This window comes from Danio aesculapii, chromosome 14, assembly GCF_903798145.1.
Source record: "Danio aesculapii chromosome 14, fDanAes4.1, whole genome shotgun sequence".
Taxonomy (NCBI): domain Eukaryota; kingdom Metazoa; phylum Chordata; class Actinopteri; order Cypriniformes; family Danionidae; genus Danio; species Danio aesculapii.
This window is the reverse complement of record NC_079448.1, coordinates 25995269-26022547: the sequence shown is the minus strand read 5'-3', so window position 1 is coordinate 26022547 and position 27279 is coordinate 25995269. Positions and strand designations below refer to the sequence as shown.

At 36.1% G+C, this 27279-nt stretch overlaps 2 protein-coding genes across 2 annotated transcripts in view; one reads left to right on the top strand and one right to left on the bottom strand.

Annotated features, from left to right (window-relative positions):
• The first annotated feature begins 2661 nt into the window (after positions 1–2661).
• On the top strand, positions 2662–4869 carry il4 (interleukin 4). The gene is made up of 4 exons (XM_056472420.1): positions 2662–2839; positions 2918–2965; positions 3062–3160; positions 4616–4869. Exons 1-4 carry the CDS (start codon positions 2708–2710, stop codon positions 4718–4720), a joined length of 384 nt encoding a protein of 127 aa, XP_056328395.1. The 5' UTR covers positions 2662–2707; the 3' UTR covers positions 4721–4869.
• Positions 4870–5072: 203 nt separating this feature from the next.
• kif3a (kinesin family member 3A) overlaps positions 5073–27279 on the bottom strand; it is a 32003-nt gene continuing 9796 nt past the window's right edge. The window contains exons 6-17 of the mRNA XM_056472419.1: positions 26902–27041; positions 25516–25713; positions 25256–25430; positions 25003–25095; positions 16956–17112; positions 14349–14529; positions 14148–14258; positions 13934–14059; positions 9415–9468; positions 9240–9308; positions 9032–9159; positions 5073–5562 (exon numbers count right to left, since the gene is read on the bottom strand). Of these exons, the coding sequence (XP_056328394.1) occupies positions 5514–5562; positions 9032–9159; positions 9240–9308; positions 9415–9468; positions 13934–14059; positions 14148–14258; positions 14349–14529; positions 16956–17112; positions 25003–25095; positions 25256–25430; positions 25516–25713; positions 26902–27041 (1481 nt within the window). The 3' untranslated portion in view covers positions 5073–5513. The remainder of the gene's footprint in view (positions 5563–9031; positions 9160–9239; positions 9309–9414; positions 9469–13933; positions 14060–14147; positions 14259–14348; positions 14530–16955; positions 17113–25002; positions 25096–25255; positions 25431–25515; positions 25714–26901; positions 27042–27279) is intronic.

Genomic DNA, 27279 nt, shown 5'->3' with positions numbered 1-27279 from the left:
TGTTGTGGTGCGGGGCTCGTGTAACAAGCCTGGGCCGGAACCACCCTCGTGCAGCTGGGTCAGCGCCTGTGCTTGGTAGCGCTGGTAGGTGGCCATAGTGTGCAGGGCTGAAGCAGCCTGGCCCGCGGCTGTGTGGGCTCTGGCTCCGTGGGAGGCAGATAACCCACACCCCTTGGGTGGGAGACGAGGCTGACCCCACCAGTAAGAGGCACCATGCGGGGCCACAATGGCACACTCAATCTGGAAAAATAGGGGCCATCAAGGGTGGTGAGGGCGGAAGAAAGGTGCCCTCCAAGATTGCGTGAGCCTACTGTGCACTTCCGGGAAGAAGGGGACGGGAGGCTTAGAAAGTCTTGCCTTTTTAACATCCTCCACATAACACCCACCTAGTCAGACCAGCCGCGGGGCTGGGGGATAAACTATCTCCAGGCTCACGGCCGAAGGAGCCCGAGAAAGCAAGGTTATCATGTATGTTTCTAGATCCAATGTTGTGCTTGCTGCCCCAGAGTGGACAGAGCGGGTTTGAATCCTCATCAGACAATGACAGCCTGTCCTCCAATGCAGCGATGGACATCTGATCCTCTGTGTCATCAAGTGAGAGGGCGACCCTCCGAGGACGGAGCGCTTCTCTCACTTGAAACTTGGATGAAATTTGCAACAATACAAACCGCTCTGGAGGACCAGACCCAAAGAACGCCAGGCAAGAAAGAAACCCAGCTCGATCGTCTGCTGCAGCATATCGCACACTCTGGACCGGGAGAAGCTTTCTCGTTTTCTCTCCCTTTCTGTTGTAACAGTCGGAGTAACCCTCATCGATTCTCTCAGAAGCTTTGTGAAAAAGATGCCTCAGCTTGGCACGTGCAGCGCTTGTATACAAGATTAATTATAAGTAGCGCCAGCTGTGCATGCTGATGCTGCCAACTCATTGGCATTTCATTGGCCAATTTGTATACTCTTTCAAATAATTGGATTCTGACGAAATCCCCCATAGTGGAAGTTTCCACATAGCATTGAAGTTCCCCTCTCGAAAGGGAATTGCAGAGTGGATGGCAACATCAACATCCTGTGGTAAAGACATTACATTATATACATTACATTACAAACCACAGCAGAGGGCAAATTCTTCAGCAGGAGAGCGCTCCTTCTCATACTTCAGCCTCCACATCAAAGTTCCTGAAAGCAAAGAAGGACAAAGTGCTCCAAGAATAGCCAGCTCAGTCACCAGATATGAACATTATTGAGCATGTCTGGGGTAAGATGAAGGAGGAGGCATTGAAGATGAATCCACAGAATCTTTATGATACACTTTCTTTGCCATTCCAGATGACTTTATTAATATGTTATTTGAGTCATTGCCGAGATGTCTGGATGCAGTCCTCCAAGCTCATGGGAGTCATACACAATAGTAATTCCTTTTCCACAGCACCATGACTTTATATTCTATACTGTACATTATTTCTGTTAAGTGACAAGACTTTTGTCTAAGCAAAGTCAGACCTTACTGTCCTAATTACATAATTAAAAATCAAGGCAAGATCATATGTTATTTTGGTAAAATGCACGTAATCTAGAGGCCTTTGCCTTTCAAATAAGCCACTTCTGATACCAAATGATCAACTAGAAGTCAAGTTATGAGTTGTTTTTCCTAAAACTTGGATAGGCAGAAACTACAGCTATCTGCAAACCTTTCCTGAAAACAATATCCAATATAACTGACTAATAATAAAAAAAATAGGCTTCATACTACACCTGATAAAAGTTTTAGATTTTTAGTTACTTACCAAGGAAATATCTAGAAACAATGACCAAATACAATCTAGAATTACAGTGAAACGCACCCTAGAGTATATCAAATATCAAAAGATAATGCTAGAAAAAAAAAGATTTGGGAGGAAGCTCTCAAAGGAAGATCCCTTATTATCATGACACTTCCATTGGTTTACATTTTATCTAATTATCAAATGATCTTGTGAAAATAAAACAGCCATTCTCCTTACATTCATTTTATATTTTAATAAATTGTATAATATTATCAGCAAAACTGACCTAGATTTCTTTTTTGTTAATTGGCGCAGCATGAAAAATCAACCATCACTTGTGGTTTTGTGGTGTCTTCAGAAGACGTGTGAAAGAAGGTTAATATTCATTTACATCACTGTAGGTTTGTCTTGTCTGTCTGGGCTTAAAGCAAAATAAAAAAAAACAGGTCAAAGGGAAGTAGCAATTGACGAGCAGCAGCACATGACAACAACAGTCTGAGACAATCACTGCTCTTACATCATTAAACGCAACCTCCTGCCACAACGGAGGACAAAATGAGTTCCTAATTTTAAAATAATGACTAACAAATGGTGCCAGTGATACCCTTAATAGGAATAAACCATATTAGCATTGAAAAGTGAGGCCTGATAATTCCAGCAGCCACCGAACTCACTGATCTAACAGTATCTCTTCCTGCCCAATAATAAGGGGATTCTCTTTTATTTCGACACGTTTGCTATTCTCTGAAACATCTATTAGCTTTTTTTTGTGAGGGCGTACGTGGTTTTTTTTCTCTGACGTGTTATCAACTTCATCAAGGTACGTAAGGAGTCCCCTCATCCTCTCTCAGCGCTATAAAAACTGACACATCAGAGCTCAAGCTATGAAGACCTAAAGATCTCAACATCTGGATACATCAAGCCAAAAAAAATTAATCAAACCAAACATGAGGACTTTCTTGCTGTTGGTACTTACATTGGTCCCCGTTACTGAATCGAGACTCAAAACAGAGGAAATTCTGCTAATGGAAATTATGCAGAGTGTGAATGGGATCCTGAATGGGAAAGGGGAAAAAATGGTAAGCATTGAACAGGAATGGGATGATGAAGTGATTCTTAAAAATGGCCTTTTGGTCTAATCAAACTGTCTTCTACAGGATCTTGACCAGTTTATACCTGACATATATCAGAAAGGGCACTACTCTGTAAGTTGGGTTTTGTATTAATCAACTACATTATTCGAGAACTGATTTTCATAATCGTCACAATTTGATTCCTTTTTCTGACTGATTTCTATGTAGAAGAAAACTCTCTGCCAAGCAGGAATGGCTTTGAAGGGTAAAATTCCAAGCAAGTCTCATCTACAGAGACAACTAAATGCTTATGCAGCATATACGGGGGTAAGTTATGTTTCCATATTCAGTCTCATATCATTCTGCAATACAATATTGCTTAAATCAGTGCTGCGCTGAACTTGCGTTTAATAAAAATATGACCATTTAGACAGCTAAAAATATTAAAATGTTAAGTTTTTGTGCCAAACTTTCACTCTATTCAGCCTCTTGTGGTTCCAAACGTTTTGAGTTTCTATTGAGCACAATAGAAGATATTTTCACGAAGGCTGAAAATGGGTTGCATTCACATAAATTGTACTTTATAAGTAAGTGGCTGCTGCTTTCCAACGTTCTTCAGAAATATTTTTTCAGAAGAAAGAAACTCAAATGGAGGGCAAGTAAAAAACAATTTAATTGGGTCACACTTAATTTTGATGGTCCGTTAAGTTACATTGCATCTACATGCCAACTAATTCTCATTAGATTAGAAGTAGACTGTTAGGTTGGGGTTGGGGTTAATGTAAGTTGAAAGTCTGTTGAAGGAGCAGTATAAACAGATATTAAGCATACAGTCTAATACTCAAATGGACCATCAAAATAAAGTGTTACCTTTAAATGTTATGCATGAGCTGTCTCTTTACTACAACTATATGTTCTGCCACACCTCCTGCAGCACTAAATGAAATTACACGGACTACGTTTACATGGTCAACAGTAATCAAACTATTTGCCTTAATCTGAATAAGACAATAATACGTTTAAGGTGTTTACATGAGTTGCTTTTTGAACGTTCCTTTCATGTATAGCACATAGATTGATTATCGTCATTGCCTCACCACGCTCTCCACATTTCCTCTGGAGTTTCATGTAATTTCGGGTGTTTAATTTTCAATTATTCGACTTTAACTGCAGTTCAGCATTTTTACTTTCATTCATGAACATTTCATTCATGACACACTGAGGTATTAGATGCGAATATGAAATAAGGGCTGGTGTTTTAATGGAATTTAACACCGCATGCTGAATGAAAAAAAAACTGCATTTTCATGATGTGTGTCTGTGGTCCTTGACTGACTCGGTTGGTGCAGAGAATAGTGTCAAACAGCTGTGTGTATATGGAATTTGCTGTCACAAAATGTGGCAAAAAGTCATAATGAAGGTAATAGTTTGATTAAGGTGTCTGTACTGCGACTAAAATAGGCATCTTCCACATGTCTTTGATTTCTGTTAAGTTTGATTATGACTTAAGTAAAATTAAGTTAATCAAAAAAACAAAAATCACTGTTTACATGGTAGACTCCTAATCAGAGTATTGTCTTAATCGTATTAATATCGATTATTGGTGTCCATGTAAATGCACTCAATGTTAATTGGAACGACAGATTTAATAAAGAAATCAATTTTGGTGGTGCTGTTTGAAATAATCTAATTTAGAATAAGTTTAAAAAAAATTTAAATGATCCATGCTTACATTCACAATCCGGGAAAATGCAATCTAATCCAATGTTCTCCTCTCCACAGACTAGAAACTGCAGCGTTTCGGCCTCTGAGGAATGCACAATGAAGGAGTTTCTTGAAAAAACCAAAGCATGCTGCCATTATCTATACTCAGCTCAAAGGACATAAGAACAAGTGAAAAGACAGAAGATGTAGTGCTTTTTATATTACTCATATTTATAAACATATTTATATAATTATGTTATAATTATTTGTATTTATTTTGTCAAAATGCTGATTTTCATTGTCATTTTAAATTATTAAAAAAATGCAATACATTTTTACAGTGTAAAATAATTTATTAATTTAAGGAGGAGTACAGGAAGAACAAAAAAACAAAACGTAAACTTTTTTTTTAACATATGACTTAAGACTAATGGTTTTACTACAGTGCACGATGAAAATACATTACAATAATGGCACAACAGCCAGGGGATCATGGCATGCACATTCTCTCACTATATTTATATATTTATATATATTTAAAAAAAAAAAAAAAAAAGAGTCAAAGCACAGCTTGTGTACATTGAGCTAAAGCAATTGCATGCTGCCAAATGTATAAAACATTGAAATTAGATTCGGTTCTCGATAGCATCCTCCCTGGCGGCAAGCTAATCGTTTTGTGTCAGATCAATAACCTGCTTGAACATGTCTAAATGTCCCAGCCAGCACAGGCGTCAGTGTAAAGCAGAAAATACAGTAACAGTGTTTATGTTAAAGGTGAAATGTGCCTTTTGGAATTCTATCATTACAGACATTTTTTTTAATGTTCACCGAGTTCCTGCGTATGAACATATGATTTATTTCCATCTACACTTGTGTCAAAGTGCATTTACGTCACAAGAATCAGTATTTCCTAAGACATATACTGAACTGGCCTTGAAAATGCACAGAATGTGGTGATCTTCATGACGCAGAAGGCTCACTGTAGCAGAGATTCAATCACGGCTTCTGGTTTAGAGGACCGTTTCCTATAATGAGTGTGACATACATGGGGAACAAAGAGAGAAGTGATTAGCTGTGACTTTACATCTAATTACAGTCACCAAAAAGCTTTCCATTATGGCATGCAGAGATAAATTGAATGATTCAAACATCAAATGGAAATTGCGAACATATTTCGACCATGTTTTAACAAGCTGTTGTACAATATGTTTGAGCATATTCAGGGTTTCTGCAGATTTCAGTCAAATTTAAGACCTTTTAATGACCATTATGAATGAAATTTCAGACTTTCACAGGGTAAAATGCTAAGGATTTTTTGTTATGGCAAATAGAATTTCTTTTAATAACTCCATTAAATTAGAGCTGCAACTAACGGTTATTTTAATAATCGATTATTCTGTTGATTCTTTTTTGATTAATCAATGACTTGGATAAAAAAAAAAACAAGAAAAGCATTAATTTCCAACCCTTTGTTCAAAAACAGAACTACAATTTTTAGAAAGTGCAAACATGTTGCTCCTTGAACATCCCTGAGCTGTTAAAATAATAATCAGGGTTTATATACACATTTTTACTACTAAAAGTCCAAGACTTAAGTAAATTTTCATGTCTTAATGTTTCATGCATTGTCTATATATGTGTGGTAAAAGAATAACAATGCATGTTCAAATTTAATACAGCATATCGTAAAACACGCAACAATCTATTTAGTTTTAATTTACATTTATATTTTCCAAAACTTTGTGGGTTTTTCTGTTTTTCAAAAACTTTTCCAGGCCTGGAAAATGCCATGTCAAAAATTTCATGACTTTTCCAGGTTTTCCATGACCGTATGGACCCTGAATAAACAAAATAAAAACTAACTTAGTAGTTTTGTGCTGTTTTCAACCTAAATATCTAATAAAACATTAAATCAAGTTACATACAAGACACATGAAATTCCATAAGAAATTGTTTTGTTTTCTGAAAAAAAAAACACCCTCAAAATTAAGTGATTGTTTGCTTAAAACAAGCAAAAAATATTTGCCAATGGGGTAAGAAAAATAATCTTAATGAGATATAATCTCAAACAGAAGCTGTAATCACTTAATTTTCTCATCCCATTTTCTTGTCCAGTAATCCTGATTTAAGATTTTTTAGATATGTGGACTGGAAATGAGAAGGTTATTAAGAAAAGCATTTTTTTTTTGCAGTGTAGCTACTGTATACATCACACGCTTGCTCATCATGTCATCAACTACCTGATATTCCAATTCACAAAAACGTCTAAGTGTATTTTGAAGTTTAAAAGATCTTGATCATTGGTCATCGCCATGTTTACTTGTGGCCGAGCGTACGCCTCATTGATAAAAGCGGAACACGTAGGATTCAGCATGTAAAACTCATCAGTTTCTCCCAAAATACATGCAAGTGTGTTAACTCCGCGCTCAACTTTTTAAAAAATAATCAAACATCCCCACGATCAAGTGACACAAGATTCTGAAATTTGTTGCCAACTCTTTTAGTAATCGATTTTTATCGAGTCATTGTTGCAGCCCTAATTAAAATTTAAATTCAGTTATTTCTTAGCCACATATTTTACATGATGTGTCAAAATAAGCAAACTGTAGTTATATAGATTTTTTATTAGCTTATTTTATTGTCTTTAAAAAAATAAACTACATTTATGCACAACATTCATTTCTGCATAAACACATGGAGATCCTTTAAACAAATGTTATTGTAAAGATGTAAGGAAGATAATTACACCATTTTGGTAAAAAATTTGCCTTTACATGGACAAATGTCAAAAGTATTTAAGCCCTACAACACCATATTTCAATCACCGTACTACCTTTTAAGGTCTAAAGTTTAGTTTTTGAAATTTAAGAGATTTTAAGACCTGCAGACACCCTGATATGGCTTGTGTGTTTTAATGTGTTGTAAGGAAGTTCCTACCATTTTAACAAATTGGTAACATTGCTGCATAGTTAACATGTTCAGGAAGGCACTAACAATCACACATTTTACTATTATGCCACAACACATTATTAACCTATTTTTAACCCAGTTTTAGCAAGTTTTTAAAAATTTTCTAGCACATGCTAATGTTTTAGCAAATTGCTAATGATTTAACATGTTACTAGCATGATTCAGGGTGAACTTACACTAGGCAAGGATGCCTTGAACTGTGCCTGGGCGCAATTGTCTCTCCTTCCCTACCCCCCTCTGCCTGCACTTGCACTGCAATTTTACTTCAGTTTCGAAGAGAAGCACTCTCGCTCTATACAATGAAGATTGCTAAGTTATATTGTTTTGTATTATTTTAAGTCGTTTGGGATGCAGTGACATGCAGTCAAATTTTTTGCTGAACAAATCCACCACTTTTGACACTCGAAAAGTCATTGTGCTGCATGTATTAGGAGGTTTGCTGAAGGTGCAGCTGACGTGCAGCGAGGGGTTTGCACCTTTAATAAACTATGACAGTTCTCGCTCATTGAAAAATAAGAATGATTAATAAATCCATATGAAATAGTCCCTTTAAAGTTTAGATTCACGCTCAGGCGTGCTTTGCACTCACACTACAAGCGTACAGTCTCAAAGCCCAACTGATCTGCGCTCTGGCACACCTTTTCCAACTGGGCCCGGGCTGGCCAACTGAACCACGCCAGGGTGTGATTCGGAGCACTCACACTTGTCAAACGAACCAGGAAATAGGGGTCAAACGCACCCGGGCACGGTTCAGATAGCCTAGTGTGAGTACACCCCTAATATACTTGTAGCAAGGCACTAGCCTGCACCAAATAAACAATAATTTCAGCAAGGTCTTGAGGCACTGAATAATGGAGTAAAGGCTAATGAAAATTCTGCTTTGCCATCACAGGAATAAGTAATAACTGAAAATAGAAAAATGTTTTTTTAAAGTGATAGTCCAACCAAAAATGTGAATTCCATATTTATTTATACAACCTCCGCTTGTTCCAAACCTGTATGACTTTCTGTTGAACACTAAAGATATTTTGAAGGAAGTGGCAATTGACTTCTATAGTATTATTCCTCATATAGAAGTCAATGGGTGCAATCAACGGTTTGCTTACCAACATTCTTCAAACCATCTACTTTCATGTTGAACAGAAGAAAACAACACTCACACAAGTTTGAAACAAACTAATTCAAAATGTTCTTTTTAATTATATTAAAATGAGCAAAGTGATACAGAAATGTTTGATTTAAGATCAAACCAAACGTAGTAAACTACAAATATACATGCGTCATTTTTAGTTGGATAATGCAATAATAATATAACAATTTTATTGAAATATGCAAGTAAAATGGTCCTTGACTGTTAAACTATGTATACCAGAATCAAAATATATAATATTTTGGACAAATAGAATATTGTCATATATGCTTATTTTAAGAATGTACTATCAATAACTTACATGGTGTCTAAAATACCACAGTTGTTTCAAGATAAACTTACAGCGTGGACCAAAAATAAACATAACACCTCACCTACGTCCAGTTTTAGGTCTGGACTTTCCATTCTTTGATGTCCGGGGCCTTTCTAGCTTCATTAGGGACTGTCTCATGCTCTCCTCAGTATAGGCCAGATAAACATGCGAGAGGTCAACTTCAAATGGCTGAATCGCAAGAGAGAAAGAGAGAACAGAAATTAAATATGAAAATGGAACAGACACACATTACGTGAACTGACACTTACATCTTTTTCTTTCTTGTCTGACACCGGTGTCTGTTTTCTCATGTTGTTACCCGTGTAGGCCACACATTTCTAAAAACAGAAAATAGACCGGCTGTATTAGACAGTTTCACTGATCTCTAAATAAGATACAGATCTGAGAGATTTTTGATTGTATGAAATGTGTGCAAAAACTCACCAGCTGCCATTCTCCAATGTCCTCATTCCAGTGCACATAGTTCTCAATCATCTCCTGTAGACAAACAGAATGAGAATGTCAATAGGTGTTTTAATTTGTGTAATTGCACACTATTCTATTCTCCATCCATACATTTACTCACTTAATAGACACTTTTATCCAAAGCGGCTTACAAATGAAGATAAAATAAGCATTTCAAATAATCTGTGATGATATATGCAGTTGAAGTCAGAATTATTAGCCCCCTTTGAATTTTTTTCTGTTATTTTTAAATATTTCCCAAATTATGTTTAGCAGAGCAATGAAATTTTCACAGTATTTCTGATAATATTTTTTCTTCTGGAGAAAGTCTTATTTGTTTAATTTTGGCTAGAATAAAAGCTGTTTTTAATTTTTTTTTAAAAAACATTTTAAGGTCAAAATTATTAGCCCCTTTAAGCAAATTTTTTTCGATAGTCTACAGAACAAACCATCGTTATACATTAACTTGCCTAATTAACCTAACCTGATTAGTTAACCTAATTAACCTAGTTAAGCCTTTAAATGTCACTTTAAGCTGTATAGAAGTGTCTTAAAAAATATCTAGTCAAATATTATTTACTGTCATCATGGCAAAGATAAGATAAATTAGTTATTAGAAATGAGTTATTAAAACAATTATGTTTAGAAATGGTATGAAAAAAAAATCTGTCTGTTAAGCAGAAATTGGGGAAAAAAAATAAACGGGGGCTAATAATTCTGACTTCAACTGTATATATCACTATAATCCAGGTTACTTCAGATAGTGAAATTAGTTTGTCCACACTGAGAGATCTGAATAGCAGAAGTGCACTTTAAATACCAGGAAGACACTTATTAAAGGAAAACAAAATAAGTGCGCAATATTTGAGCTTTCGGATATTTAGGAATAAAAACTCTAGAGAACTGGGTTCAAAGTGCATAAACACAAAGTGAAACAAGTGGAAACATGCCGATCTCCTATGTGAAGCTAATATGGAAGTAACTGAAACTGCAATACATTGAAATCCTGCTAGGCCTGGATCCAAAACAGAGCACATTTCTATTGACCCCATTGTTAAAATGGAGTCTATTCAACTTTAAACCAGAAAAAAAAAGGTGTATACAGCCTGGTACAAAGAAAGATTTTGGATCATATAGCTAATATTGCCCTTCCAAATGGGGGTGAATTTCTTTATAACTCATCCGTTTAATTTATATTAAGTTATATTAAGTCTGCATAATTAAGGGCGTGGCCTCTTGAGTGACAGCTAGGTCTCGGCATATACATAATATTTTTTTGTTTTGTTTCATGTAGCTTTAAACAGTCAATTTCCTTTGGAATTATTTCTTACAATTATCAGACTATATGGCATGCTGTGCACTTAATTGTGCTCACAAACCATTCAAGAGGTCTCCATTACCCTGGTGAGTGAAATTCTTTTATACTAATATACCAGTATTCATAGATGTATTTGTTTTATTTAAGATAATTGATCATTTATAATTTTTTTTAGACCTGCACTTTAGAATCTGACAGATTGATGAGCTGTAGGCTTTAGAACAGTCATCTGAAACGTCATAAACAGCACTGCATTTACTAACACAGACTACATCTAAAGTATTTGGAAGTAATTAGGATTTTTCTTTCTGTAGAAAGACGTCATAAGAACAATGCTTAGTGGCTAAATGTAGTACAACAGTGTTTTTAAAAGACTAAACACTTTATTGATATAGTATACAACCAAGCACAAGTGGTCAGAACACAAACGAATTGCAGATTATGAAGTATTAAGCATCTCTCCCATAGACTGTTAAGGTTTCTCCCAAAGAAAAGCCTGTCTAAGCAAAGTGCTAGCATGCATCTGTAGCTCTGCTCATGCTTTGTCTCTTTGCCCTTTTTCTGTTATCCCCGGTCAGTGCGATGACGCACGATCAAAATGCTGACAGTTGGCCATGGCCACTTGTAGCTTCATTTGCGCTCTTCAGAAACGTATGGGTGATATCACAGATACTATGTCCATCGTTTTTTAAAAGTCTATGGTTTAAGTGCATGGAGTCATTTAGGACACAAAAAATTCTAGAAAGATCTATTACAAATATAGGTTAATGGTTCTACAATGTCTTCAATCACTTTCTTAATTACATAAATATCGATATTATTCCAATCCATGGACGATTTATTTTTACATTTCTTTACCTATTACTTCCTTTTTATCTACTACTTAAACAAAGATAGAATAGGGATTTCTCTCAGTCAAATAAATATCCACCCCTTTTGTTTTTACCAAATCATTGATATTTTTGACCAATTCTGGTCCCACATTTATAAAAAAATGTATTGAAACAATTGACTATTTCTTCTTTATTATTTATTTTATGGTCACTTTCAATGAAATATTCAAGATAATTTATATTTTTACTATCAGTTCCATTTCTTATCATTTTATTTAATATATTCCATAAGCCTTTCAAATTATTTCTAATATCATCTAATATTTTATTATGGTATTCCTTTTTACTTTTTCTAATAATAGTAACTAATTTATTCTTATACTTTTTATATCTATTTTCAGCCTCTGAGGCACGATACTTAATAAATTGTCTGTAAAGTGTATTTTTCTTTTTGCATGCATTTAATAAACCTTTTGTAATCCACGGACTTAATATTTGCTTTTGTTTATAATTAAAATGTACTATTGGGCCATGTTTATCGTATAATGAAATGAAAATATTTAAAAATGTTTCATTTGCTTTATGGCTATCAACCTCTTCATACACTGTTCTCCAATTTTGTTTCAATAATTCACTTTTAAATGCATTTATATTAGAAGTTGTCAGTAACCTTTTGTATGTAGAATAACAAGTATCCTCATACCTTATATACTGACATTGATAAACAATAAAAACTGGTAAATGATCAGTTATATCATTATAAAGTAATCCACTCTCTAAACCAGACTTCATGATGTTTGTAAAAATATTACCTATCACTGTTGCACTGTGAGATATAATTCGTTAATCAATAATATTAGGATATAATCCCATACTATACATTGTATTAACAAAGGCTTCTTTTTTGTGCCGTTTTGGATTTAGCAAATCAATATTGTAATCTCCACATATAAATGTTTTTGTGAGGATCTTGTAAAATATTTTCCATCAATTCACTAAACAGTCCAACATCTAATCCAGGAGTTCTGTAAACACAACTCATTACAATATCCATTGTCCTTTCTATACATATTTCCACAGTTATGGATTCCAATAGATCATCAATAGCAAAAGTCATACTGTCCAACACCTTATAATTCAGACTCTTATCCACATATATCATCACACCTCCTCCATTTCTGTTCTCCCTATTTTTACAATTTAGTTCATACCCTTCTATCTCAAACTCCATACCTTTTTTACCATAAATCCATGTTTCTGATATCGCTATAATATTAAAATAACTCTTGAATTGTTTTATATATTCTTTTATACTATGGAAGTTGGCATATAAGCTTCTGCTATATTATTCTTTGATTGGAATGTTGTGTTAAACTGTTGATCTGTATGATATTTACAGTTATTATTTTTATATTTTATATTCAGTTATAAAATACAGATATTTTTAATATTTATAAGATTATTTTCTGGATCAAGATTGCAATACTACCCCCCATGTCTTGCATATTACCATCAACCTTGCATTGAAATAATAAAAAAAAGATACTGTGTATACTTCATTTGTTTATCAAAAATATATCTTAATGTGTCATTGCTTTTTCCACAGAACAAAAAAAGTCAAACAAATTTGGAACAACATGACAGTGTTCATTTGTGGGTGAACGGTCCCTTTAAGACTTTCTCTGAAGATTATTTACCAGCTCAGCATTGCGCTTTTCACTTTTTTAGTGCAAGTGCAGCAGTTCACACTTTTCATTATCAGTAAAAATATCTGATTAATCTAATCAAACAGCGGAAAAGCAACAAGGATTTGCATGTTTAATTATGCATTTGCTGAAGCATGAAGTGAAGTTTTAGTGCAGAAATAGAAAACATTAGTACTAAACTAAATAAATATGATGCAACAAGAACAAATTTAATATAATAGTGATGTTTGTTCTGTTTTTTTACATGCATATATAGGTTGAATAATTTTTGTTCTATTTATAAATGTTTTAGATTTTAGTTCAAGTGAATACAATGGAGAAATATTTAGTTATGAATTATTTAGTTCCTGATGAATACCATTTTTTATTGAGTTAACTATATTAACCCTGGGTGCAATTTATTATGTTAGTTGAGGTATGATTTGGATTGCTAGTATGAAACAGAAATTAACCAACAAGGACCTGTGTTCCCACTAAACATTTTAAGTAATTTTAGATGCAAAAATAACAGGTCTAGAAAACCTTTATGACATTCTTTAATTAGTACATTATTCATGTGCTTCACATGATAACACTTGACAACCTAAATATGCGATATGTCAAGAGCTTTTCACTGCACATGCACAAACATAAACTCAGACCTGATATTCCTGAGGAATGAAGTTATCAATGATGAGCATCTGCAGACGCAGCTCTCTGCTCAACTGCCGGATGTTTTCCAGCAGACCTTCAATCTCTCTGTGATGCTCTTGCTGCAGATCAGCCATCTAAACAAGAAGAGACAGCCTTATCCCGGGTGCAATATCATGCAATCTATATCTATCTATTTTTAAAAGCACATGAAATGAACCATACCTCAGATTTTGCAGCCATCAACATTGTCCACACTTTCTTCAGTTTCTTGGTCTTGCCTTGAGCCTCTTCCTGTAAACTGGTGTATTTCTCCTCAATGTCCAAGCGCTCTTGCTATTTCAGAGAGACAGACAGACATTAATTACTGTTCATTGATGCGGTTTTACAAACAAATATCATCATCATCATCATCATCATCTCTACCTCTTTTTCTTCCAGTTCTCTGCGGAGCTGCTCTGCCCTCTTCCTCCTCTCCTCCAGCTCATTGTTGGATTCTTCCAGAAGCTTCTCTTGCTCCTCAGCCTTAGCCAATAAATCAACCCCACCAACAATGACCCTCTTCTCCAGAGCAGACAGCTTCTCCAGTAGTAAGTGATGCTCCTGTCTGAGATACAGGAAACAGCACAAAGCATGACACTATTATACACTAGCTGTAATAAATTGCCCCCATTATGCCATTTTAAAGGTCGCTCATTTAGTTTTGGAGGTCTCCTACAAGAGGCTTACACGAATCCAAGGTCAAAAAACACATTCCTCTTCTCATAATATGCTTCGCAGCATCACCTCTTTTCTCACTGTCTGTGAAACAGTTTATTCCAGGATCTGGTCTCTTTTACTCTCCCCCTTCATGAGCTGGGTGCTAGTTTAGAGGTAATGTTTTTGATGATTTGTAATTGGTTCTACTGGTAAGTGAGAAAAACAAACTAATTTTTCCCTCAGCAACACTTAAAGGGTTAATTCCCCCTAAAAATGAACATTGTCATCATTTAATCACCATCCATTTTTATTGTTAAACACAAGAGAAGATATACTGAAGAAAGTTGAGGGAAAAACACAGCCACCATTGACCTCCATAGTGTTTTGTATTCCTACTATGGCTGTGAATGGCTGTTTTTTTTTTTTCCATTTCTCACAATAACATCTTTGTGTTTAACACAAGAAAGAAATTAATTTTAAAAATGTAGTCACTTGAGTGTAAGTAAATGATGAGGAAATGTTCATTTTTGTGTGAACTATTACCTATTTGCAACAAATATACCGTCGACACTGGTGGATCTTGCATTGCTTTAATCCAAGATTTTCATGGAATAGCGAACCAATTACCATCCAAACACGCTAAAACTAAGATGTTCTTACTGCTCACAGTAAGTTGTATAGACAAATGTTTCTGTTTGTTTTGCAGCTCATTAGGACTGTGGGATTTGGGAAAAATATCTAATTGTGATTTATTTATTTTTTTGACAGATATTGCGATTCGATTTGCAATTTTTTGTAGTCAAGCTTCAGCTCAATAATCTGTATCGTAGCTACTTTCTGCTAAAATACAGCGAGTGTTAGTTAAAAATAGGAACTTAAAAAATATATTAACTTATATTAGCAAACAACTCTGAAACTGTACTTTGCTGTTGCTAGCTACTAGATTGAGTGTCATTGACAATACTTTTAGTTGACTTTTAGCAAGACACTCCTCATATAGCCGCCTGTGGTGCTTGTTTAGGTGCTGGTGGTTGTATTTTCTTGTGCTGTGGCAACAATTCTGCGAAAAATGACCTGTTTTTGTTTGGTGTCTGTGACTTTGAAACCTTAATATAGTCCCATATTACTGACGTGCTGTTTTTCTTTGATATTAATTTGTCTATAGATGCTTCTGAAGCGGCCGACGCCATGATCCCACTCGTCCGCGCTTTTCTGTTTGTTTTTATTTTGGACATTCCGCATAGTTTAGTTGTGCAATTCTGATTGAGCAGAACGAAAGTGTGCTCACTCAATTAGCTAGTAAGACTGTCACACACAGACGGCAGTCAAGCATTTGCTCTGGGTGAGGGAAATTAAATAATACATATTTCATATCGCAACATTTCAAATTGCGATTGCAACTCGATTAATCGTACAGCCCTATAGCTCATGTTAACCCGGTCTCTGATCAAAATGGCTATTCTCCTTCTAGACAATCAGTTTTTTGGTTCTACTTACAAACTACTTTTATTTCATCGAGAATGTTACGTTAACCTGCAGAACGCACAGTACATTGGGGTTATGTGTGTGCGTTTCTGTTTGTATGCGGATGTGTCGTTTTACACGTGTTACAGTTACGAACATTTATGACATTGAAGGATCCCATTTCGAGCTGAAGACGTTGGATGCTGACACTAGGTTCACAAAATCAATCGCTGGTTGGCGTAGCATTTAAAAGCTGGCCCAAACTGCAATGGCGGTCTCTGTGAGGACAGTCTCTCTTGCGAGGACTAGTCTGAGAGAATGTGGTTTTGTCTGGCTGTGACAAATGCTCTGGTCTAAAATCTATTGAGATTGCCAACACAGTTTGTTCATGAACTCATCCAGTTAACTGATACTTTGAGTAATACCTAGGAGAGGGTGTAGAAGTCGCACAATATACATTTACAACACTCAGATCCATTTTTGTAATATTTCATTAGGTTTAGGAGAGTGTTGTTTTGTGTATGTTTTGCTTTTTAGTTAGTTTAGTTAAGATGTTTGATACATTGAAGATGTTTCTTTTCATGCTTTTGTATGGGCAGTAAATAATCACTTGCAATGATATTCGATCTTCAGTTGGTATTTCTCCATTCACTGGTTACACGCACACAAAACTTTTATATGTAATGTCGAAATACCCTTAGTTTATAAATAACATCTAAAGGACGTAACAGAGAAAAATACAGAGGACTGATTTGAAATTAGGCTCGGAACCTGCACTCAAATCGCCTGGCTAGAAAAAGGGTATCTAAAGCCTCCTATACCAAAGTTTATTTTTTTGGTGTTTTTATGCTGTACATTATAACAACTTACTGGGCTTTAAGAAGGTCCTTCTCTCTTTTCTCAAGCTCTGCACGTGCTTTGTTCCTCTCCTCCTCCTCCATGTCGAGTTTGGCCTCGAGTGCCTTCCGCTCCTCTTCTATCTTGGCCTGCATCTCCACCATCTTGTCAGGAGACACCTTCTTCCTCCCTGACACATTTTGAAAATACAGATAAGAAGATCAACAGAAATGACTAGTTTCTTCAGAAAGATTACTTGCCATTACATTTTAAAACAGATAAAGCCACATCACTATAATTGTGAAACAAGTTATATTATCTTACAATAATAATTTTAATTGAAATAATAATAATAATCATTATTATTATTATTAAACACACACAAAGTCGTCGCCCATATCGCTATCGTGGAAATTCAGTCATCAGAAAGACAGCCAGCCATTGCTCGGCAGTAGTTGGTTATATCTCTGAAAGCCGCGTTACACAGTTGATCCATCAGTGGATGACTTATATACAGTGTGTGCTCGGTTCAGCTGATAGACATGGCTTTCAAACGCTCTCACAGTGTCGCTTCGTAGAGAACATGAATCAATGATCATTTTAGCAATCAATCACAGACATTTCTGTTGAGCATGTGAACAGAATGGTCAATGCATCAATTGCCCTCACATTGGCTGACAGCACATGATTCAGCTGACTGGTATAGATATATTGACATGATAGATATTTGTTGTGCACATCAGTGAGCCTCTTTGATGCGTCGTTGAGTTATAAAGAGTTATAAACAAATAAAGCTGATAAGCTCATTAACTCGGGATTAAAGGTTTTTTTTGTACTTTTTAACAGATTTGTTTGTGCTGAGCATCAATTAAGACACTGTTAGAACCTGTTAGCTTTAATCATGGATAAACCTGAGCTTTTGTCAGCTAATTTCATCTTCCGGGTTTAAAATAATTTTTAGGGGCTGGGTCAAAATCTGTGACGTAGTGCTCGTCTGCCTGTCCAATATTGACGTGTCGGTTCCTCATTATTATTTATACAGTAGCTAAGTTTTCTTATACTATGAGAAGACCCTACTTCTTGATTATTCATGAGAGCACGTGCTTTCCGAAGACAGACCTGCCAAGCTGTGAGACCGCGGTTGCGCACGGCACAGTATTTAACCATTCATGAAGGGTCGTATGTGTTTGTTTCCATGATCCATGGGGTATGTTGCATAGGTTTCCCCACAATGCTGTCAGGGCCGATACAGCAAAGCTGTTTCTGTGTAGCAAGTATTTTTGTTGGGAGAGCTGTATGAGAATTTAAACGGGCAGACGTCTTTTATCAGTTTAGTTTGTTACCATTCAGACACATCGCTTATCTGTGCTGCTGTGTTTGACTATGTCTAAAATCTTCCAGATTACCGGCGGGGCAAATGGTTGAAATAGATAGGAAGAGAGAAGTCCTTTTCATTTATAGTGTTTATATAAACATGATTATCTTTAGAAAGTCTTATTCACACAACAAGCGACTCGTAGTGGCAAAGCGACAAGCGACCGTTCATTTCACTGGAGAGTGAGCGACTTCCGGCGACCTCCATCTATGCGAGCGACAGTGATCATTGGTGACCAGGTAGGCATGCCAAGTGACTCGACAAATTTAAGAATCATTAAACTTTATGCAAATGAAGAGTGACTTTCTTGAGCCACAGCCAATAGGAGCACCAGTAGGGCTCACATGATCAGGGGTCAGTTGTATGATCAGGGGTCGGTTGTATTCTCCGTGCTGTAGACCTACACAGAGCTGCGTTTGCAGCAGGTCACCAGACAGAGCAACAGGCAGCTACAAAGCCGCTGCTAATGTAAATGAGGCATAGTCATATAACAAATAGTGATTATGTGTATATATTGCATGAAATTACATTATCATATATGTAGCAGGGCATTAAATTACTTGCTGTTTATATCATTGCATTTTAACTGTGTAAACTATAAAATCATGGGTCTCCTCACATTTTTAGTCTGATTTTGTGCACCCTGACAGTTGTTCTCCCCCCTCTTTCTACCCTGCTCTGCCGGCCACTTCCACTCCTCCCCCTGCTCACAGCGTTCCAAAAAATTCTAGGCTTGAACTAAAAGTGGGGGTTTCATGACCCTTTAAAATCTTGTAGTGTGGTCTAGGCATAAGGTTGGATGTTGTTTTGATATTTACTTTAGAAGTATGCATATATACAGTAGCATAGTATGCATATATAGCATACATATATAGTTTGTTAAGATAGGACAATAGTTGGTCAAGATAGAAAATCTGGTATCCGAGGGTCAAAAGATATCAAGTATTGAGAAAATTGCCTTTAAATGCAAGTATTTAGCTATGTATTTTACTCATCTAAAACTAAGTTGATATAGTTACAGAAGAAGATGCATTAAAATAATCTCCAGGAACATGATTTTCACATAATATTCTAATCATTTTTGGCATTAAAGAAAAATCTATAATTGTGATCCATACAATGTATTTTTAGCCATCACCAAAATATACCAGTGCATTTACAAAGAATAATCCATACATCTGTTGTTTTGGTTTTATAAAAAATAAAAAAATTGCAGTATTTTGTTGTAGCAGTCTTGAAATTCATCTTTTTGCTTGCAAAAGTTAGATTTCCACTGCCCACACGGCAGCATAAAACTTTACATAATCTCTAAAGAATTTCCTCACTATCTGATGTGCTTGCATATTAAATTTGCTGCTGGCTCAGTCATTTGTCACATGAGGTGTCCAAAGGCGGATGACAAAGTGATTAATTATGACTGATGAGAACATTTTTGTTCCGAAGATGGAATGACACGTAGGTCATTAAATGATAACAGACCTTACATTTTGGGGTGAACAAATTAAATCTGAAGACGTTTTGTTCCATCTGAACATCTTATTTGTGGAACGGTAAAACTCAGGGTAAAACAAAGCACGTTTCTAAAGGTTGGAGGGAGGTCAGGCTGTAACAGAGATCATAAAACCAACCTCTTAGGTCTTGAATTTAAAGCAGAGAAGTCACATGGCCAGCAGATTGAGCAAGAAGACAGAAAACACAAGCACATATCAATTATCATCTACATGTTTCTTTGTGTGTGCGTCTTATAAAGAGGAACCATGGCTTAAATTGGGTCAGCATGAAATGAGACAGCAGTTGATGTGGAGAGATGCACCAGAAAGGCAGATGATAAAGATGAAGTAATCAAATGCATTTTCACAGAGAAAGATGATGATGCCTGCAAACCATATATAGAGTTCCTGTCGGCTGTCGGAAGAAGTGAAGCTGTCCTATATTCAGCCTCTGCTGTGTCACCGGTCTGCTGCTACCTACTGATTCAACTTATTACACATCTGCTTTATGATAATCACTGTAAGATAATGTCATTTATTAAAAGATATTACAAGCTGGGTTGATTATAAAATAAGCAGCAGGTGTCGCATTAGAGTTTGATCAACTAAAGTTCAGTCTGGGTTTTATTACATTTAATTTTTGTTGTGTAAACTACTGTTTTGAGAGTTACTACAGAGGTAAACACCACTGCTAAAATGAGTTGTTTTTTGGGGAAAGAAATTAATAATATAATTCAGACACAAATAATGGCAATGAAATTACAAAGATTTCTATTTCTGTTACAAAAAACTTTTTTTTACAGCTTCCACAAAATAATTAAGCTGCACAACTGCTTTCAAAAATGATAATAATGATAATAATAATAATCCTAATACTAATATTAAGGATGCTCAAAATAATCGATTAACCGTTAACCGAAAGGGTGCGTTTTTAACTGATTAATGGTATCACTAATGGTTGCGACTGCTTATGTGCCCTACGTGACTCGCATTTTTTCATTCTTCAATCCAATGAAAGCAGAGGTAGGGTTTCCCTTGAGGTGACAGCAGTGTCTGTGTTGTCAAGAGGACTACGGAGAACTTTTAAAGATGGAGAAGAGACTAGCGGTCACTGTTTCAAGTTATCCAGAGCTGGATTACTTTACAAATCTTGAATATCACAATATTATTAAATATTACAATCATAACAACATTGACAACAACACTGGCGCACAATACGCAGCTGCTAGCTTCCTAGTGACATACTGTAAAAAAGCACACCATGTTTCTTTTTTTCATGTCAACAAAAAGGCAGTGTGGTGCGCCTTGCATTTTTTAAATGGAAAAGCGTGTTAGGTGTAGGGTTGGGTCGATAAACAATGCCATCATCCATTGCCGATGGCTAATAGACATTATGATGCTGAGCCGGCATCGCGACCCTCCAACCCGTCCCCGTCGCAGCAACCATCTTTCAACAATCTTTCGCTTTCAGGCTTGTACTTAGTAATTTTAGCGAAAACCTCAGATACTGTTGGTTGGTTCCTGTTGATTGTGCACCTTTTTTAATCAACCAAGTTTTTCAACTACGTCATAATGACACAGATCACTCTGCCTATTCATGCCAGAGTCCCGTGGAAAAAGTGATTGACAGGTGGTTAGTTGTGTGTAACTTATTTTTAGTAATTTATGATTTGGTTATGGATAAAACAAAGACCATTTGGGTCAGGTAGTTGAAACGGTAGGCTACAAATAATAAATTTTTTATTATAATTTATAATTAATTAGAGTTTATTAATTAATTATTCATAATTAATTAATTCAGTTCAATTCACCTTTATTTGTATAGCGCTTTTACAATGTAGATTGTGTCAAAGCAGCTTCACATAAAAAAAATAAAATAAAAAATTCACAGCCACCTACAACAACGATGCTATCGTCCATCGTGATGATGACATTGTGCAATGCCAAATTGGTCGACACTGCCCAAACCTAGTTAGGTGTGATCGGCCACACCAAACTGAAGCTTTCATTTTAAAGGTTCTGAAACATGTATCTAAATGAATGCAATAGCACATGTAAACAACAAAATTGTTATATGCTATAGTAGCCTATACTTTACAAAAAGTCAACATATGAGCCTCGTCAATGTCTTTTATCACACGCAGCGTGCGCACATGAACCGCAAATGACAGGGGAAATAAAAGCACACAAACTCTAGGGTAAAATCAGATGCTCAAGACAAAATCTTTAATCTTTAATGACTTATATTAAAAATGTTGACAGAGGCTTATGATATAAGAATTAGAGCGGTGCATTAATTAAATGCTTCAGCCTATTTTTCGTGGAGCAATGGATTTGAGGTAGCCTGATATTTTTATTTGACGGAAGAAAAAATAATATATGATGGGGAAAAAACAGCCTATGCTGGTTCTTAAAAAGAATCCAGTCAGTATTTTCGTTTTGTAATCTAAATTTGTCATTTAAGTGAAAAACAGAACGGGAGTGCGGGTTGGGGGTGTGCGGAGGTGTAGGAGCGGGCCCTTGATAATGTCTCTGGGGGCCCCCTAAAATGTATGGGCCCTTAGAATCGTCCCCCCCTAGCAGCACCCCTGGTTGTTCATATGTTCGCATGTTAAAATAAATCAGTATTTTAAAATGCTATTCAATGTGTCAGTCACAAAATGGACATGTCATTTAAAAAATAATAATATTTTAATATTAATCTGAAAAGTTAACTGTTAATATTCGATTAACGAGCGGCGGTTGTCGGTTGGCAAAATTAACAGAAATGAGCATCCCTAACTAATAATAAAAGTAGTAAGCACTGTGCACAAAGACATGTAATGCAGAAATAAAATGTAAAAATAATTGGAAATAGAAAATGCTGCTCTGCTATTAAAAGAATATCTTGTAAATATATTAAAACTGACAACAGTTATACTATACATTATATTTCACCACATTCCTGTTTCACTGTGTTTAATAGATGCATCTACTGTAATAGCCTTGGTGAGCTTGATAGACTTCTCCGCTTATTGCTTCCCAAAATATATGCTCACATGTGAAGAGTGCTTAAGGGATTGTGGATTTGGGGAAGGTCAATAAGGGAGCACATGTGGTGGTAGGGTTTATGTGCTGCTCCCACTCACTAGTGTGGAATTTCTCCTCAAAGTGCTGTGCTAAAAAACAGGCAGAGTCTGAACTACTGCTGCCACTGTCTGCAAGAGAGAAAGAGAAACGCTGAAAGACCACCCACCAAAAACCACACCACAATTATCAGAAGTAGACATGCAGACGAAGACACACAGAAAGAGGCCGATAGATATCTCAATTTTCGGAAGGCAAAAGGTCAGACCAACAATGATGCTGAGAAAATCATCATCAGGCCTGGCACAAATTCATAGAGCTTATGCTGCTACAGTACTTCTTTTTTTGGAGCAGAATAAAGTTCTGACATTACGGTTTATTTCAATCAAGTGTTTGGAGAGACTGACTGTGCATTCACATTAAGTACAGTGAGAGCATTAAAGTTCGCTCTAGCGACAACACTGTCTGCCTTTCTGCTCCGGTGGCGAGAGCTTCACAATTTACTACATTGATCTCGTGTTTAGAGGGGCCGTTGCAGCAAATCAGTTACATTCCCGCATAAAAACATGCTTTCTAGCGTGAAAATGTTGTTGATCAAATTCATTAAAATATGGAAGATCAAGTTGCGTGTGGTGTGGCTATGTTCCACTTATTCAATATGGGTCCATGTCTGAAATATTCTGACGCTTTGAACTGTCATTATAGTTAGCATGAGATTCCAGCTTTTTTAAGAAAACAACACATTAATGCACATCAACTCGCCAGTAACTGTATGTCCCTGTAAGAAAACATCGTAAATAACTGGAAATCCAACGACGGCAATAATCAAACCCTTGGGAACAACTGTGGTCAAACAAAAGCTCACAATGACTGTGTTCTCTGGACTCCTCTCAAGCCGAACCGCGTCATAGCTCATTACCATAAAGTTTACTTGATTTCAACTCTCGACGCCACACTGCTGCTCGATGCTCATCAACGCAGGCTGCCATAGAAAATAAATGACTTCCGGCTACTTTGACACTCTCGCACATTTTGGTGAGAGCGCACGGTTTAAAGGGGAACTATCATGCAGAAAAACTTACTTGTACATGTCAACAGAGGGGAGAAAGTCCCGCCCACTAGTTACATCTTTCCCTTATTGGCATAAACAGCCCCGAATGAGAAGCAGCCATCTGCCATAAGAATCGTAGTTTTAACATTGTACCTGCTAAAGATCATTTTAAAGAGTGCTAAGAGCACAATCTCGTTTTAATTTAAAGTGACAGTCACCAAAACGGAACAATTTGGATCGTAGCCTATAATTGGCAATTTCACAGTGTTATAAAAAGTATTTGTGTGGTATTTTGAGGCTGAAACTTCACATACAAACACTAGAGACATCTGAGACTTATTTTATATCTTGTAAAATGTAGAACAATAGGTCCCCTTTAAAAAAAGTTAAGCTGGATTCAATATCTTTTGAGAAGGATTAAACCAATCATTTCATATACATTTACTTAATCTCTTAATGTAAATTTAGCATCATCAGAATTTAAAATGGATAAACTTTCAAGGTTGGGAACGAAAACTCTCAGAATTGATTCATTCATGTTGTAAAGGTCAACAAAAGTTGTATGGGTTTGTAATAAGATGAGAGGGGAAGAAATGATAGTTGGTTGAACCAAACCCGTTAATTAGTATTTTTAGACAGTGAGAGATACTGCAGTCACTGCCAGGCATTAACTATATGTGCATATGACGCACAATGAAACTGAATCGGTTTGATCTGGTGGTCTAGACAACAAACCAAAGCCACATGGTTCTTCCTTTACTGATAGCCAGAAATCTTAACCAAGATGACGTCAGGCTGTGTGCAATGCACAAAAAGGTTTATAGCATACATAAAAGCTTTTCGAATAAACTTGTTATTTTATTATATGTTCTATTATATTGTTTATATGATGTTTTGTAAAAAAAGATTTAAAAAAAATCATTATTTAAAGAGCTCAAAAATGACACAAACCTCTGATATGTTATCAGCAGACAATGAAGATGACATTTAAAGCAATGCTTGTGGTAAAATAATAACCACATGCTGCCTCATGTTTCTCAGAGAACTTGATTAATGCCGCCCAATCCTGAAATCAGAAAAAAGAGAGGAAATTCATACCTCTTCGTTTCCTCCGCCTCTCTCCTCCATCTCCAACTTCATCTTCATCCATATCATCTGATCCGCTGCCATCAGAGCCCGAGATCTCCTCACCTGAGCAAAACAAGCACTCTATCTCTGGGGATTTCTCCAAACTGAACATGCTTATATCTGGCTCTGAACCCAAGCTTCAGCAAGGTTAGTCCAGAACCAATGACTCCCCTTGAGAACATTTCTGACATGACATGACATTTCCGAAAATGATGTGCCGTACCTTCTTCAAGTTTTTTCTTGAGCTCTTCAATTTCTTTCTGAAATTGGCGCAAAAGTGCATCCTTGGGGTCCTCGTTAATTCTGGCCTTATTCTTGATGTTTTTGGCACGGTTGGCGTAACGGAGAGTGCTGATGGTCTCATCGTAGTTGTAATCTGCTGGGCCGATGTTTGCACACTGCATTGAAACAGAAATTTTTATTGGTACAGAACTTCAGATCAAATTCATTTCAGTAAATTAACAGCCAATTAGAAACTCCTACCATCATGGTTTTAGAGTTTCCTCCTAGAGAGTCCTGTAACAGTCGAGTGAGTTTGGAGTTCCTGTAGGGCACATGGGTGCTTTTCCCATCCACCAGTGCAGAGATGACATTTCCCAGGGTGGACAGGGACAGGTTGATTTTTGTGGCCTCTTTAAGACGTTGACCAGTAGCACCAGTTTTTCCTTGCCGTTCTGATCCCTGAGCAAAAGAACATTGAAAAGAGTTAAATCTAAAACAGAAACCGAAACACAGACTACGCTTACATGGACACCAGTAATCGAATTATTTGCCTTAATCTGAATAAGATAATATGATTAAGATGTTTACATGAGTTGCTTTTTGAATGTTCCTTTCATGATCCCGTTTTACATGTGATAACATACATTTTGATTAACATTATTGTGTCACCACGTTATCCACATTTCCTGCGGAGTTTCATTTTTAATTTGTTGACTTTAACTGCACATTGCCACTTTCAATTTTATTCAGGAACATTGCATGCATGCCCCCGTCACAAACTGAGATATTGGATGGGAGTATGAACTGCTGGAAGAGTGTTGTTTTAATGGAATTTGATATTGCACTCTGTATAAGAAAAAAATCTCCGCATTTCACGATGCAGGAGTCTGTGCTCCTTCTCTGACTAGGTAGGTCCAACACTGTCGCAAAATGGGGAAAAAAATCCTACATGACGACAATAGTTTGATTAAGGTGTTGACATGTCTGTACTGCACTTCTATAATGTGACTAAAATCGTCATACTCCACATGTCTTAATTTGATTTCTGTTTAGCTCAATTATGACCTTAATCGGATTAAATTAATTAAATAATAATAATAATAATAATAAATAAATAAAATCTCTGTTTACAAGGTAGATTCTAAATCAGAGTATTATCTTAATTGTATGAAAATTTACTACTACTCACTTTGAAGGCACTTCATAATCTTGCTCCAATATATCTTACCTAACTTTCTCAGCCAACTCTTTCTTACTGGTGTCACCCCACACTCAATTAAGCACAATGGGTGCCAGATCTTTCAGCTCCATGGCTCCTCGACTATGGAAATCGCTTCCTCTGGATCACTTCACACTTTTAAATCTGGTCTCAAGACTTATTTTTTATCATGTTATTTAATACTCATGATGTGTTTGGACCAGCAACTCCGTACATGCATTTAAAATCTTGTTTGGCAACGTTTTATTAATTGTTTTAATTTGTTCTGTTATGGCTGTTGATGCTTGTGTGCAGAAAGGCGCCATTTACAAATAAAATGAATTATTATTATTATTATTATTATTATTATTATTATTATTATTATTATTTAAATTGGATTATTGGTGTCCATGTAAACGAAGTTCAACCACATGACATGTTCAGCTTACCGCAAGGTCGACCAGGTGTAGCTTGCCCATTCGCACATGTTGATTTCCATCCACACCTTTCTCACTGCACTCAATAGTGATGGTGAAGATGGCATGAGAGCGGGAACTGTGCTCGTTCATATTAGTCGCACCTACAGAACCTGGATACAGACAAACAACAAGCTTCAGTGGCTTCCTCTTTAAAAAGAACCAATTTTTTAAAATAAAGCTGACTCAATTTTGGTCAACACATGTTTTCTATTTTATTAAGATGTTCTACAAAGCACTTTTAAGTCCTGGCTTACTTTTCCTTTTGTTGGAGAAACAGTCAACTAAGATACCCCCTGCCTGGACAAGAATTTAATATTTAAGAATGAAATTAGTTAATGACTGGATCAT